The sequence below is a fragment of the Aethalodelphis obliquidens genome, unplaced genomic scaffold (assembly GCF_003676395.1).
Source record: "Aethalodelphis obliquidens isolate GAN/ISIS:26980383/991018 unplaced genomic scaffold, ASM367639v1 scaffold5, whole genome shotgun sequence".
In the NCBI taxonomy this organism is placed as follows: domain Eukaryota; kingdom Metazoa; phylum Chordata; class Mammalia; order Artiodactyla; family Delphinidae; genus Aethalodelphis; species Aethalodelphis obliquidens.
In genome coordinates, this window is record NW_020837949.1 from 10,894,109 (window position 1) to 10,909,477 (window position 15,369).

General features: G+C 49.8%; 2 protein-coding genes across 2 annotated transcripts; one reads left to right on the top strand and one right to left on the bottom strand.

Annotated features, from left to right (window-relative positions):
- Positions 1-44: 44 nt before the first annotated feature.
- On the bottom strand, positions 45-4,477 carry LOC113617975 (translation initiation factor IF-2-like). The gene is made up of 2 exons (XM_027101630.1): positions 2,206-4,477; positions 45-1,891 (listed from the first exon to the last, which is right to left on the bottom strand). Exons 1-2 carry the CDS (start codon positions 3,146-3,148, stop codon positions 1,851-1,853), a joined length of 984 nt encoding a protein of 327 aa, XP_026957431.1. The 5' UTR covers positions 3,149-4,477; the 3' UTR covers positions 45-1,850.
- On the top strand, positions 3,888-8,761 carry NOBOX (NOBOX oogenesis homeobox). Its single transcript, XM_027102752.1, has 8 exons — positions 3,888-3,917; positions 4,467-5,040; positions 5,463-5,640; positions 5,865-6,002; positions 6,271-6,356; positions 6,569-6,800; positions 7,348-7,652; positions 8,347-8,761. Exons 1-8 carry the CDS (start codon positions 3,888-3,890, stop codon positions 8,646-8,648), a joined length of 1,845 nt encoding a protein of 614 aa, XP_026958553.1. The 3' UTR covers positions 8,649-8,761.
- Positions 8,762-15,369: the final 6,608 nt, after the last annotated feature.

A 15,369-nucleotide genomic window follows, 5' to 3' on the forward strand; every position in this document is an offset into this window, starting at 1 on the left:
TTTATAGTTTGGCTCTGAAAACTAAGGACAACCTCCTCCCCTCCACGCACTGCCCCCCCCAAAATAATCCTTCCCTCTAAACAAGGTTGGTCTATGAACATGCCTTAAGATCACGAAGATGCCATGGACCAAGTCGTAGAAATAAATATTTCCAAGTACCCCTAAAACAGTATCTTTTTGTCCTCCCAATAAAGAGCAGTCCCCCTTCCCTATCTGAAAGATAGCACTCTCCACAGCATATATCATAAGTACAATCCCTTTTCAACCAAACACGTCAAGACGCTATCCCAAGCCTTCTTAGACCAAATTCACTTGCAGCCGCTAAATCTAATTTTCATGTAAATAAAGAAAACGATATCATTTGTAAAAAAAAAAAAACACACACACACAAAACGACAAGGCAAGAATATCAAGACTGAGGAAGGGAGGAAAGAAAGAGAGAAACAAAGAGGAGGAAAGCTTCGATTTCTCTCATGTCAGAGCCCAGGCCCAACAAATTCAATTATTTATGTGTTTAGAAAATGCCAACATCTTCAATTCCTTAAGTCTCAGAGCAAACCCTTTTATACAGTCAGACTCTGTATCTTTCCGAGTTTTATGTAAGGGTGGCGTCCAGTCTATGGGTGATTTGAGTCTTTGCTTTTCTGACCTTCACCCAGGCAGAGGGCAAAGAGACGGCGAGAGGAAATTCAACATAAGTGATGGCAGGGAAGGATGATTTATTCTTAATTTAATGATAGGATAACCTATTAAGAAATTAATTGTGACCCACTTTCACTGCAGCAGACACCTCAGTAAAGGACAACAGGTCATCTCCTTCCCCGACAAAGTCCCCCACCATCCACTTGCCCTATCTCCATCCCCGGGGATGGTTTTAGTTGACTTTGTTTCTGCACGAACCCGTGTTGGTTTTAGTTGACTTTGTTTCTGCACGAACCCGTGTCCCCTGCATCGGCAGGCGGACTCCCAACCACTGCGCCACCAGGGAAGCCCAGCAAGCCACATTTTAAACAAATTCCCTAAGAAATTCTAATCCAGGGTGTCAACACTCCTTGAAAAACACTAGGTCAAAAGAGACATTAAAACTGGAATACTTGGGTGTGGGAAGCAGGAGAGCTGAGGCTTCAGAGGAAAGAACCAGACCTCAGAAGCCTCCTCTCCTGGTTAGGGAGGTTGGTTTTTATCACACAGGCAGGCAAGGGCCACTTCAGGGTTTAAGCAGGGCTGTGACATGGTAAGAATGCCTCTCCCTTAAACTTCAGCTCAAAGCTCATGTGTCACCCTCTCCAAGAAAGCCTTTCCTGCCCCACCCCCAATCCGAGTCCAGCAGAGCTTCCTGCTCCTCTATGCATCCTTCTAACTCACCACCGACCTCCTCGTATGGACACTGTCCATTTACTTGCGTCACTGTTCTAACCCCCTCTCTGCCAGTAAGCTTGTGCAGGCAGGAAGTGACCTGCGCACAGTGCCCAGCACACGGTAGGTGTCCTGTAAATGTTTAAGCAAGCAGACGATTGCATTCCATTTACCGCCACGTCACCACCAAATGATGATGTTCCACAAAGAAAGCGACTTCACTGCCCCCCATTCCTTGCTCACATGGCCTAGAATGCTTCCTTTCTAGCTGAAACTGGGCCCTATTTTTAAACCCCTCATTTATTAGAGGATATTAGTCTTATAGGAGTCAGAATGAAACACCAGGTGCCTGGAATTTTGGTCATGTTGTCACGGAGTTAACTCGTTTATAATTTTTATATTTCAGAAAGAACTGGTAATATCTTCAAAGTTCATGTGTGTAGGCCAAGCCCCTGAAAGGCATTTAAGGCACAGGGAAACTTACCAATAGGTGATTACAGCGGGAAAGCACGTGGCGTCCAGAGTCTTTTAAATTCTAAAAGCAAAACACCTGATTTCTATTCTGACCAACCCCCACCCCCACCCCCAAACAGCACCAAGCACCTGTTTCCATCTGGCCAGCGCCTCCCACTCAAGGGCAGATGGAAGGAAGAGGCCATGAGGATTTTAAATCCTGAAATTATGTTATAAAGCAGACAAGAAACATTCCAGGAACTGGGAGTCGTAAAGATCACACCTGTGAGATCTCCCTTACGCGACACTCCTTCATTCTCGGCCAGAAAAACTGATATCAAGTGGGTGGAAACATGAGACAAAACTTTGACGAGCTAGTGCTTTCTCCCGGCTTACCTGCGGCCTCCCGTGCGCGTACAATTGCGTCCCATTCAAGAGGTGTCCACTTCACCCTGCAGCCTGGGTTCTTCCAGCTCGCTTTCATCCTCAGGACAGCTCCGTGCTCTACGGACCTTCCAATCAGCATGGCGTCTTGGGGGCTCATTAATCCTGAGGCCTGGGGAAACCTCAATGATGCAGCTGGGAGACAGGGAACCCTTGTTAAGGGTTTGGAGCTCCCTTGATAAGTGGCTCCCCAAGTCGCCTTCCACGGGAAGGACTCTGTCTCCAAGGCCAACGGCGCCACCAAGTCCGGCCCAGGGAGCCGGCCACCCTCCCCCAGCCGAACGCCCTGGCCCTCTAGGGCGAGCTTCCCGACCGCGACCCAGTAGGCGGGCTCTCGCCCACGCCCCGCGTGCAACCCCCACCCACCGGGGAGGGGCCGCAGCGGAGCCGCACCTGCCCCGGCTTGGGCCTCGGCGGGGGCGGGAAGCGGCGTGGCCCCCGGGCCTCGGCAGCCCGCAGCTGCCCCAGGCACCGCCCTCCCGAGTGGGCCTCGCCGGCGGCGGGGTGAGGGCGCGGGCACCCCACGCTCACAGCTTCGCACACCTGCCCGAGCGCGAGGCTTCATTAGGCGGCGCGCAAAAGCAGTCCGACGGCCGCGTGCTGGAGTCCAGGCAATGGAGCTCAGCTCGGAGCGCGGCCCGGAGCCGCGGGGTGAGTGCGCGGGGGGCCTGAGGGGCTGGGGCCCAGCGGCAGGCCGAGGGTAGGGGGTTGGAGGGGAGTTGAGAGGGGATGGACGGGGCGGGGGGGCCAGGGAGCCCACCACGCCGCGCCCCCCATCCTTGGCGTTCGGATCTCCGAGGATGAAGGGAAGAAAAGCAGGGCCGTGATTCTTCTGCTCTAGGTTCCCACACCCATCACCTTTCTTACCGGGGCCTATCACCCGGATACGTCGCATTTATTGAGCACCTACTGTGTACCGGGTTTGCTAGGCTACGAGCGCCCCTAAAATGCTGTAAAACCGGTGTGTCCCTCCTTCCCCATTTCACCATCCAGCCTCAGCGCCATAAAGACCTGCAAACCCCCTTCACCAGCTTGTACCCTAGGAAACAATCTGACAAAGCGCCTTAGCCCATGACCTACAGCTTTCTTACACATCGTTAGAAAGTCATTCCTTAAGACAGCCTATCTCATGCAACTTTCATTAAAAAAAACAAAACTCGCTCTTAGTAGTGAGCATCCTCTTAAAAATGTTCCAATTTAGTTAGAAATGATAAAGCAGCTCCTTGAGCTGAGACGGTTTGGGATCTGGAGGTTATGAGTAAGTTGGGAGGGGAATGGGGGCGGGGTTGGTGACCCCAGGAAGGACTCTGTCTAGTGGTCAAGAGCACGGCGCTGTGTGAGCTTGGGCAAACCGCTCAACTTTGTCATCCACGTTTCTCCATATTAGAATGAGCTATACATATGCCTTCCTCACAAGGATTAAATGCATGCTGGACTAATCTTTGAAAGGTGCCTAGCGCAATGCCTGGGACATGGTAAACTGATGAATCAGTCATAGCTCAGAGAAGGACAGACAAGCTTGGAGGATGAGTGCCAGCCAGGTCACTCTTCCTTACCTGTAAAAGGAGGGCGCTCACCTGGGCCCGAGGCCCCTGAGTGAGGTTCTGCTTTGCAGGGAGGGGACGGGGGTGTGCATGAGGGAGAGGAGGGTGGCCGAGGACACAGTGAGTTCTGTGGGAGGTCAGGGTGGACATTCCTGTTAGCTCCTTTGATGTCCTCGCCTGGGCTCCTGGAGACCACTCCGTCCCGCCGCGTCCCTGCTCTGAGCACTGATGCCTGTGTCTGCCGCAGGAACGAGATCCAGTCTGAGAAACAGCAGTCTCCATCAATTCCTCTCCCTCTTCCCAGAGTCCACGCCAACATGTGTCCCCTAGAAACCCCTGAATAGATGCCTGTCCCTCAAACTCACATTCCAGGTCTCGGGGAGAAAACAGGGAACTCACAGAGAGTAAGTTCCCCCCAAATTAGGACTGCACGCCGTCTAGGTGCGCGAGCTCAGGCTCCTCGTGGCTGCATCCATTTGCTTTTGCATTTCCAAGCTGTGGGATCATCTAATTTGACCCTCACAGTAGCAGAGTTAGGAAGGTACGCCTGGAATGATTACCCCATTTGATAAGCGGACAAATTAAAGCTTCAGATCAAACAGAACACCCGTCGCAGACCAGGAAGCAGCACGCCCTCCTGGTCCAGGCTGTTCGTTCTCCTGAGCTAAGGTCAGCGGGTGCTGGCTCTCCACAGGTCAGGAGGGCGGAGACAAGCCCCCGGCTGCCAGGCTAGAGGAGGAGGAACCCCTGCAGAGTTCAGCCCCCCACACTCGGGAAGCCCCAAGTGAGGACGTGCCCCTCTCCTGCGCTGCTCCCGGGGAGAAGCAGCCATCAGAGGCCCCTGGAGAAGTAGCTGGGGCCGGTGCTGGGAGAGCCTGCCAGCGCCAGGGCTCAGGGGCTCTCCGCAAAGACAGAGCCCTGGGCCCGCCTAGACCCCAGCCTCAGGGGGAAGGACATCCTCTCCCGGTGAGAGAGGGGAAGCTGGGGAAGAGGCCCTACTCTCCAGCCACCGGTAAGCAGAAAAAGCCTAACGCCGTGGGTCTGGACTCCACGGCATCTCCCAGTGTCGCTAACCCAGCCCGGGCCACGTACAACCCAGTGCCTTGTGGGTCAGGCCGGGGCTCCTGCCATCTGGCCAACCTCCTCAGCACGTTGGCCCAGAACAGCCAAAACACAGACCAGAAGAAGTCCCCGGATGTGACCTGCCAAGGCCGGAAAAAGACGCGGACTCTATACCGCTCGGGTAAGTCCCTGAAGGCGAGCGGAAACCTAGGGGACCTGGCCTCATCTCTGGGAAAGCTGGGCTCAACAGAGCATGCAGCAGCCCCAGGAGAGAGGAGTGTGGTTGGTTTGTACATCACCTTGGCCGGGTCCTCTCTTGACCTGTGCAGGCCATGACCTCTGACCTCAGAGGGAAAGGTTGGGTTTTCTCATCAGAACATGAAATTGGGCCCAGGGTAGAAAGGGCAGGAAAGTGAACACCACACAGTTCCCTGCCACAAAGCCTGAGAGACAGGAGGCCCCAGCCCAATGGGGAGCTTAGTCGCAGGGCTCTGGGGAGGCCCTCGGGTTGGGGACAGCGGTCCCCTCTGGAGGGTATCTGTTTTTCTCCTCTGCTTCCGCATCACTGGTGTTCATCCTCAAGCCAGTGTTTTCTTCTTCCAGACCAGCTGGAGGAGCTAGAAAAGCTCTTCCAAGAAGACCACTATCCAGACAGCGATAAGCGCCGGGAGATTGCCCAGACGGTGGGAGTCACCCCCCAGCGCATCATGGTAAGGGTACTTGCCCTCAGGCTCGGGGTGGAGGAGAACCCACGCGCCGGCACTCTGGAAGAGCCAGACAAGTACTCAGCTCCCGGACAGGGGCTGGGGTGAGGCCTCAGATGGGGCTGTGTTCTTGCCTGTTTCCACGCTGCCACAGCCTTAGAATATGGGAAGAGCAAAGTGCCTCAGAGGCCATCTCGATGAACCTCTCCCTGCCAGCCTGAGCGCTGCAGTGACCTCCTACAGTCACGGAGACATCATGGGACAGCAGGACTGAGCCTCAGGCTCTACCCTGTTTCTCAAGCCCCTCGGGTGTCTCTCCCCTACAGGTGTGGTTCCAGAATCGCCGGGCAAAGTGGCGAAAAGTGGAGAAAATGACCGGGAAGGAGAGCACGGACGCTGCTGCTGGCCCTGCCCTCAGCCCCGCCAGCAACCAGTGCAGGTAAGCCTTTCTTCTCTTCCGGGCCCATCCCCGTGGGCAGGAATTGGGGGCTAAGCTGGGATTCTGGGCTCTAGGGGGAGAAGGGACTGGAAGGCTGGGCGTAGGGAGTTGTTGGCTAATAGAGGGATTTTGACTGCATGAGGTTGGGAAGTTGCCCAGTGCCTTGTAGGAGGCACAGTTTGGAAATCTGGGTCCCTTTCCCTACACTGAAGCCCCAGTCTGAATCCAGGGACTGCCCGAGCTACAGTCTTCGCTCGTCTCCCTCTAGTTCTGCAGCCGGACCGCCACCTGCTGTGCCCGCGGACCGGGAGCCTGGGACCTTCGCTCAGGAGTCCCCACTGGATCCCCTTCCAGGTGAGCTGACCACCTTCCAAGGGTTGTCTGGGAAATACAGCGGCGCGGAAGACAGCAGAGTCAAAGGGCTGTTTCCTGAAAGACCTGGGAGTGGCCGGAACTCCCCACGGTTTCGTTCAGGGGGACCCGGGCTTTGTGCACTTGGACCAGCGCTGCCAAGGTTGCCCCCCACTTTCTTACTCTTACAACCCCCCTTTGACCTCTGTTCCTAGAGCCCCCCATGCTGCTGACATCTGACCAGACTCTGGCCCCGACCCAACAGAGTGAGGGTGCCCAGAGGGTGGAAGTGACCCCACCACTCTTCAGCCCCCCACCTGTCCGAAGAGCCAACCTTCCTTTCCCCCTCGGCCCCGTGCACACCTCCCAGCTGATGTCTTTGCTGCTGGATACCCCAGGCAACGAGAGCAGCCGCAAGGATGGCCCTTGTGGGTCGTGGGGGACAAGGTACGCAACCTAATGGCGGTGGTACTTGACTTATCCTGGGGGAGGTACGGGAGGAGGAAAGATAGATGGAGCTTGGGAGGGGGGAGGGTGACTGAGAGAAGCAAGGAGTAGTAAATGTGGTGAGGATTAAAAGGGTAAGTGGATTGGGGTGCGAAGGATCTAGGACATCACAGCAGTAGCACAGGAACGAGGATGAGAAGCTAGAGCAGGAGAGAGAACAGGAGGTGGCAGGTCTGGGGTCGTGGGGATGGGGGAGGGGAGCCTCGCTGCGCAGTAGGAATGGGGCCGCCCCCCGAGCCGCACAAAATACTCCTCTGGGGGCTTCCCTGGTGGCGCAGTGGTTGGGAGTCCGCCTGCTGATGCAGGGGACACGGGTTCGTGCCCCGGTCCGGGAAGATCCAACATGTCGCGGAGCGGCTGGGCCCGTGAGCCATGGCCACTGAGCCTGCGCGTCCGGAGCCTGTGCTCCGCAACGGGAGAGGCCACGGCAGTGAGAGGCCCGCGTACCGCAAAAAAAAAAAAAAAAATACTCCTCTGTCTCTCTCAGCGTCACGCCACCCCCCGCCTGCTCGTACTTGGAGGAGCTGGAACCCCAGGAATATCAACCCAGCAGCCAGCCAGGACCGTTCCAGTTCTCCCAGACTCCACAGAGCCAGCTTTTCCAACACCCCCAGCCCCAGTTTCCATACCTGCACCCCTTCCCCTTCCACATGCCCAGCTCCCTGACCCCTCCACTGCTGGAAGACTCTCTGTCTGCATTGTCCTATGGCCCCAGCGGGGGCACATCCCAGGGCTACTTCCCGGGCCCTCCATCAGGGCAGATCCTGCTGCAGCCACCCGCTGGGAACATGGGTGAGTCGGGGCTGGAACAGAAAGGGGCCTCTGGTGACTGAGGACGGTGAGAAGGGAGAGGGCCTCGTGAGCTGGAGGGAAGGCGTGGGGTGAGTGAATCACTGTTACTTAAAGAAAGCCCGCTTGTCCTTATGGAGCTCTCCTTCCTCCAGTTTCTCGGAGGTTTCAGAGCAGAGTAAGACTCAGCAAGAGAGCTTTGGAGTGAGGAAACGCAAAGTTTAAAGTCCAGCTCAGCTCTGGGATTTCCTGAGGTCCCTGGATTCTGAAACGGGGATAATATTCCCGTATCTTAGAGGGCTTGCTGAAGATTAGGAACCACAGGTGTGGAACACTTGGCACGGGATAGGTGGGAGCTGATGTGGGTATCCGATGGGCCACCTGGACCCTGCGATCCTGGAAGTGACCATCTTAGGAGGACTCAGTTCCAGCAGAAGGGGAAGAAAGATGCTGGTTCCCAGTCTCCTGCCTGCGCGAGAGGGCACTCACTCGGCCTGACCCACGGTCCACTTTGTGTCACTGTTACCCAGACGTAGGACCTCGAGACAGGAGCCTGCCTGCTGCTGAGGGGAGACTCGCTCCAGGGTCCTAACCCGTGTTTCTGTGGAGCAGGGAGGGGACTCTGTCACAGAACACGTTGAACGTGGTTGGTACCCATCATCCTACTTACTCTTTGTTTTGCTCTTTGATCCCACAGGTACAGTCCCCTGGAATGACCCCTGCTTGCCAGACCTGCCCTTCCCCAGTTCCTTCTGTCCACCAGCTCTGGGGGGCCCCCCGGGAGGGGACGGCTACTTCCTGGATCTGTTTGCAGCCCCTTGTGCTCAGGCTTCGAGCAGGCAGTCTTCTCCAGGCCTCACCCGGCTTCCTGAAGGGACCAGGCCTGGCGCGGAGCCCCTACTCAGCAAGGCCCAAGAGGAGCTGCCCACCGCCACTGTGGAGCTGCCCTCAGCCCCCGAGGAGGGCCGAGAGGAAGACCAGACCGGCCATGGCCCCTAGTGCTGGGGCCGAGGAGTGAAGAGGCCCCCCTGCTGGGGAGGGTTGGGACGCCCCAGAGTAGACGGCGGGTGAAGTGTTAGGAAAGACTGGAGTCTATGGATGGGGGTGGAAGTAGGGCATTTCCCCCTTTGTGGACTCATCTTTCCGGACACTGATTTGGGAAGGAAGAGGCCTGGTCCTGCCCTTTTCCCCACACCTCTGGATGGTGGCCCTGAAGAAAGAGGGTGGCCTGTGTCACCTCCGCAGTTTGTATCCGTTTGTTTTCTTGCCTCGCTACGCAGATGAGCCACAGTGTCCACTGTAAGCAGTAAACTCGTCTACCCTTGGGTTTCTCTCTGTAATGATGCATCTCCCCGCTCACGCCAGTGAAGAGCGCCGTGCCCGTCACTGCTTTCCACTCGGCTGACCAGCTGTGTCCCGGGCGGCCCACGTGAGGTCCCCCCCATGGGGCAGGATCCCGTGGAGGCTGCCATCCTCCCGTCTCCTGCTGGGGGAGGAATTGGGCCTCTTGGACTGCGTCTTTGCTCCTGCCATGAAACCATGTTCTAGCCGCAAACCCAGAACTGAGCCTGAGCACACCTGCGCCCCGGCCCTTCTCTGGAATTAGGGTCCTGCAGGGATAGGATTACCGAGAGAAGCCCCAGGCTATTTAGGTTAAGCCCCTAGAATTGTGAACCATGACTGATATTTCCAGTGGTCTTTTTTTCTGGAGTGGGGGGGCGGGGGAGGGAATGAGGGGCCATGGCTGGTCTGGTCTTCCTCTCGGACCACCTCACCGTGCATTTGACGAGTGTACATCGGGTACCATCCTGGACCTCCAATGCTACGATCATTGGAAAATACACACTTTTTTTTTTAAAACATGTATTACAAGCAATTATTAACTTAAATCCATCGTACTAGTTCTAGCGTCATGACGGCTCATGAGAACTGAAAAGGAAAAGTATTTAGAAATGGAGAGGAAGTGTCTCAGCTACACAAACGCATGTCCGGGTATCTGTGTAGGGTTTTAAAGGCCAACAGTATTTAGTAGCTTTGCACTAGAATTCTACAGCCACACACGGATCCTAGTAGCCTTAATTTAGGGATTGCAACATATACGCTGAAATAGTGTCTTATATTGTGATGTAGCTAGGTCTTTTAAAATATACGTCTCTCTTTTGTTTTCACATTTTGTCTCATGACGCCCATGAAATGAGCAGCCTAAAAACAGACGTAAGGGGAAAAAGATTCTTCTCTGTAAGGGGTAAAAACAACAAGTGTTCAGTTCCGTGCTGTTCTTCCTCTCTTACCGTCAGTCACCACGGCATACTGCTGCTTTCAAAGCCCTACAAGGAGGCTGGATATTTTCTCCTCCAGATCTTAACTGATTTAGGTTCCTGCCACTCTGATAAGTAACGCCTGGTATGGATAGCAAAACAGTAGATATCTAAAGCCAAGAATTTAAGGGTGAAGGGCTTTAAGATCTGTGCTTATATGCAACAATTAGATTTAAAGCGTTAGGCAATCTAATAGTATACTGAAAACAAAATAAGTTCATTGAGAATGAATGATAGACCAAGCAAACAGAAAATGGTGAAAACTTCTTGGAAGCGTAGACTCCTAGGCTGACAAGTCCAACCACCTGGCAAATGCAGGAATGATCTCTGTACCACCACTGATGGAGGATCACTCAGTCTTGATTTTCTAGGGGGGGCTGCAAAGGAGGGGGCGACTAGCTCCTTTACACAAGAGCCTACAGAATGTTTGAGAGCTTTAATTATGAAGTTCTCTCTTCTACTAGGAGGAAGTCAATATTGTTTAACTGATATGAGTTTTGCTTTCCACGTGCTACAAAGAATAAACCTAATATCACAAAACCTGAGCACTGTGTGTCGTTCCTCAGAGCCCTGGCCTCAAGTGGCCCAGTCTCACTCTTTACCACCTTAAATTCCTCTCTTCAAATGAATATGAGTTTGTGGATGTTCCTTTTAAGAGTGGTGCCAATGGGACAGGATCGAAAACTCAGAGATAAACTCATGCACCTATAGTCAATTAACCTACGACAAAGAAGGCAAGAATATACAGTGGAGAAAAGACAGCCTCTTCAATAAGTGGTTCTGGGAAAACTGGACAGCTACATGTAAAAGAATGAAATTTGAACACTCCCTAACACCATACACAAAAATAAACTCAAAATGGGGACTTCCCTGGTGGTCCAGTGGTTAAGAATCTAACTTCCAGTGCAGGGGACGTGGGTTTGATTCCTGGTCAGGGAACTAAGATCCCACATGTCATGGGGCAACTAAGCCCACGTGCTCTAGAGCCTGTGCACCACAACTAGAGGGCCCGAGTGCCACAAGTACTGAGCCCCTGTGCTCTGGAGCCCACGTGCCACAACTAGAGAGAAGCTCGTGCTGTGCAAAAAAGATCCTGCATGCCGCAGCAAAGACCCAATGCAGCCAAATAGATAAATTTTAAAAAATAAACTCAAAATAGATTTAAGACCTAAATGTAAGGCCGAATACTGTAAAACTCTTAGAGGAAAACAGGCAGAACACTGGCATAAAAAGCAATATCTTTTTGAATCCACCTCCTAGAGTGATGAAAATAAAAATAAAACGGAACCTAATTAAACTCAAAAGCTTTTGCACAGCAAAGGAAACCATAAACAAAATGAAAAGGCAACACACAGAATGGGAGAAAATATTTGCAAACAAAGCAACTGACAAGGGGCTAATCTCTAAAACATACAAACAGCTCATGCAGCTCTATATCAAAAAAACAAACAACCCAATCAGAAAATGGGCAGTGGGAATGTAAATTGATACAGCCACTATGGAGAACAGTACGGAGGTTCCTTAAAAAACTAAAAATAGAGCTACCATATGACCCAGCAATTCCACTACTGGGCATATGTCCTGAGAAAACCATAATTCAAAAAGAGTCAGGTACCACAATGTTCACTGCAGCTCTATTTACAATAGCCAGGACATGGAAGCAACCTAAGTGTCCATCGACAGATGAATGGATAAAGAAGATGTGGCACATATATACGATGGAATATTACTCAGCCATAAAAAGAAACGAAACTGAGTTATTTGTAGTGAGATGGATAAACCTAGAGTCTGTCATACAGAGTGAAGTAAGTCAGAAAGAGAAAAACAAATACCGTATGCTAACACATATATATGGAATCTAAAAAAAAAAAATGTCATGAACTTAGGGGCAGGACGGAAATAAAGATGCAGACCTACTAGAGAATGGACTTGAGGACACGGGGAGGGGGAAGGGTAAGCTGGGACAAAGTGAGAGAGTGGCATGGACATATATACACTACCAAATGTAAAATAGATAGCTAGTGGGAAGCAGCCACATAACACAGTGAGATCATCTCAGTGCTTTGTGACCAGCTAGAGGGGTGGGAGGGCGGGAGATGCAAGAGGGAAGAGATATGCGGATATATGTATATGTATAGCGGATTCACTTTGTTATAAAGCAGAAACTAACACACTATTGTAAAGCAATTATACTCCAATAAAGATGTTAAAAAAAAAAAAGGGCAGAGGATCTAAATAGACATTTCTCCAAAGAAGATTTACAGGTGGCCAAAAAGTACGTGAAAAGATGCTCAACATCACTAATTATTAGAGAAATGCAAATCAAAACTACAATGAGGTATCACCTTACACCAGTCAGAATGGCCATCATTAAAAAGTCTACAAACAACAAATGCTGGAGAGGGTGTGGAGAAAAGGGAACCCTCTTGCACTGTTGGTGGGAATGTGATTAATACAGCCACTATGGAGAACAGCATGGAGGTTCTAGCAATCCCACTCCTGGGCATATATCTGGAGAAAACCATAACGCGAAAAGATACATGCACCCCAGCGTTCACTGCAGCACTATTTACAATAGCCAAGACATGGAAGCAACCTAAATGTCCATCAACAGAGGAATGGATAAAGATGTGGTACCTATATACAATGGAGTATTACTCAGCCATAAAGAAGAATGAAACAATGCCATTTGCAGCAACATGGATGGACCGAGAGATTGTCATACGAAGAGAAGTAAGTCAGACAGAGAAAGACAAATATATGATATCACTTACAGGTGGAATCTAAAAAAAAATGATACAGATGAACTCATTTACAAAACAGACTCACAGACTTTAAAAACAAACATGGTTACGAAAGGGGAAAGATGGGGGGAGTGATAAATTAGGAGTTTGGGATTAACGTATGCACGTTACTATATATAAAATAGGTAATCAACAAGGACCTACTGTATAGCACAGGGAACTCTACTCAGTATTCTGTAATAACCTATATGGGAAATGAATATGGAAAAGAACGGATATGTGTATAACTGAGTCACGTAGCTGTACACCTAAAACTAACACAACATTGTAAATCAACCATACTCCAATATGATTAAAAAAACAAAAGAATGGAGCCAGAACTGAACCTTACTTGGAGTTCTCGTCAATTGCACTGTGCAGTATGACTGTTTACCTCCATCACATAGGACTTTCTCTTCAATTAATGTTGTCTGGAGAGGAATTGGCCTTTATTTTTTTAGCCAGTTCATATGCTTGATCCAAGACAAACTTTTTGTCAACTATGACCCCCTAGGTCATTTTAATAGAAGCTGTTTTAAAGCCGTTCTCTCTCATTTTGTATTTGTAGAATTGACATTTTGAATCTAAATGTACAAAATTTATGTTGCTTGTTTAGTTTCATTTGGTTAATTTTAACCCATTATTGACACTGTTAAGATGGTTTGGAGTCCTTATATAGATGAGCCATATCTTTGCAATTTTTTTCTCCCTGTAAGTTTGTTCAGTATGTTTTAGGAATTTTATGACCAAGTCATTCAAAATTAGTAAACAGGATACAAGCAAGTACAGAACATTTTGACGTAACTCCTTGAAAATATTAATGAGCACTTTTTTGAGTAAAGAGTTAAACTAGCTAAAATCCTCCTTCACTATATTGTCATCCAGGGCCATCCTTTGCCGTTTACAGGATTTTGGAAAAGGATTTTGAGGGAAAAAAAAAAAAAAAAACTTTGCTGTATGACTCACTAAAATCAAAACATATTCTCTTTACAGCACTCTAATAATTTAATGTTCTTGGAAACCTAACAGCATAATAAATAAGACTAGTTTGGCATGGCTCATTCATAAGGAACACCTATTGTCTTTTATGATTATTTTAACCTAAATGTTCAGAAACCATCTTTCAATACTCTCTTCCAGTAATTTATGAGAATTTTACATTAAATTTATTCTCCTTTAGTTTCTACAAATCATCTCTTTGAAAATTAGGACAATTGCCTCTTTTAAATCTTAGAGAAAATCTTTTAAATCTTAGAGATCCTCTCCTGTTCTGCTCTGGAAGAAATATAGAATTAAATATAATCTATAATTAAATATAAATCAGCTATAAGACTCTTGTTTGGGTTTTGAGACCATCCTGTGTTTTTTTGCCCAACGCTTTTAATTTCTAGAATGTTGTCCTTTCTGGAGAAGACAGACTAAAATAAGAGCCATATGTTCTCGGTATTATATGTTGACGTTATAATGTGCTCCTTGAGAAGTACATTTATCTTTTCCGTGCTCTTCCTGTTCCAAGTTTGGTTTTATTATTGTCATTGCTAGTCTTACTGTTAGTGTTGGTCTTTAGCATGTTTTGCAGCACTGAGTTTCTGGGCTCCACATCTTGAGATACTACCCTTGAAATTCCAGGATGTGCCTCCTTTTAACTTGTACGTCTTTTCAGCCCTTTTAAAATCTGAGCTTGTAGCGACAGTGTTACCTTTTGGATGACTTCTTCCATTGCTCATAATAATCACCTGGGATTAGACCCGCAGAATGTCATAGTTCCACATGCCTCTGAGCCAACCCCATCTGGAAGGATCTTGAGCTAGAGTTAGCTATAGCTTTTGTTTTGGATTTGGTGGGAGTGAGGGAGCAGACACTGCATGCTGGAGGGCCATGGTCAGGCGACTTCTCTCCTTAAATCACAGGGCACGCACACTTCAGCACTCCTCCTACAACACCCTCCCCCCGTGCCCCCTCCCCACAGTCCCCATCCTCTTCATGTGATCACCCTCCCACAGTGCAACAGTGTGCAGTTGGCGGGAGTAGAATCCTTCCTTGCAGACTCCAGAAAAAAACCCCTTCTACGCCTCCAACTTAAGCTTGCACTCTCACAATTTTTCCACTAGATGGCGGTCCACCACCACTTTAACTGTGGCCTTAAAGTATTCTGGTTGTTTACAATAAGAAAGCCCATAATAATTCTTTCTCTCAAACGCCCTAGAGCCACTGAGATCAGGTTCAAAGATATTAAAGTCTCTTGGGTTGCTGCTTAGTTTGCCAGATAAAATATAGAGTGTTCAGTTAAATCTGAACTGCAGATAAACAACAAATAATGTCTTTAGTATAAGTATGCTTCCTGCAGTATGGGTGTGCCCGGTATTTTAATTTGCTAACTTTGGTAGCCCTAGTTGCAGCACTTTGCTGGGGACAGCTACATCCACCACAGCTTCGCACTTCAAATAGATTGTCCAGGAGCCAGGAATTGGGCTCTGCATCTCTACTCAACTTTCTTGCATTTCAGGCTCTGAACAGTCCTGTTCACTTAGTATTTTCCTCCCTCCTGCCATTATTCAGGCTCCACACTTGTCTAAAAAAACACTCTAAAATCTGTTGGAATCCTATTATATTTTCTGT

What these genes read in the sequence shown, in the direction of transcription:
- LOC113617975 (XM_027101630.1), bottom strand. Translation starts at nt 3,148, where the DNA reads ATGCGACGTATCCGGGTGATAGGCCCCGGTAAGAAAGGTGATGGGTGT. An exon ending in ACGCGCACGGGAGGCCGCAG is followed by an intron (nt 1,892 to 2,205) that starts GTAAGCCGGGAG and finishes TTTTGCTTTTAG; the next exon opens with AATTTAAAAGACTCTGGACG.
- NOBOX (XM_027102752.1), top strand. Translation starts at nt 3,888, where the DNA reads ATGAGGGAGAGGAGGGTGGCCGAGGACACA. An exon ending in GGAGGGTGGCCGAGGACACA is followed by an intron (nt 3,918 to 4,466) that starts GTGAGTTCTGTG and finishes TCCTGAGCTAAG; the next exon opens with GTCAGCGGGTGCTGGCTCTC. An exon ending in CCCGCCAGCAACCAGTGCAG is followed by an intron (nt 6,003 to 6,270) that starts GTAAGCCTTTCT and finishes GTCTCCCTCTAG; the next exon opens with TTCTGCAGCCGGACCGCCAC.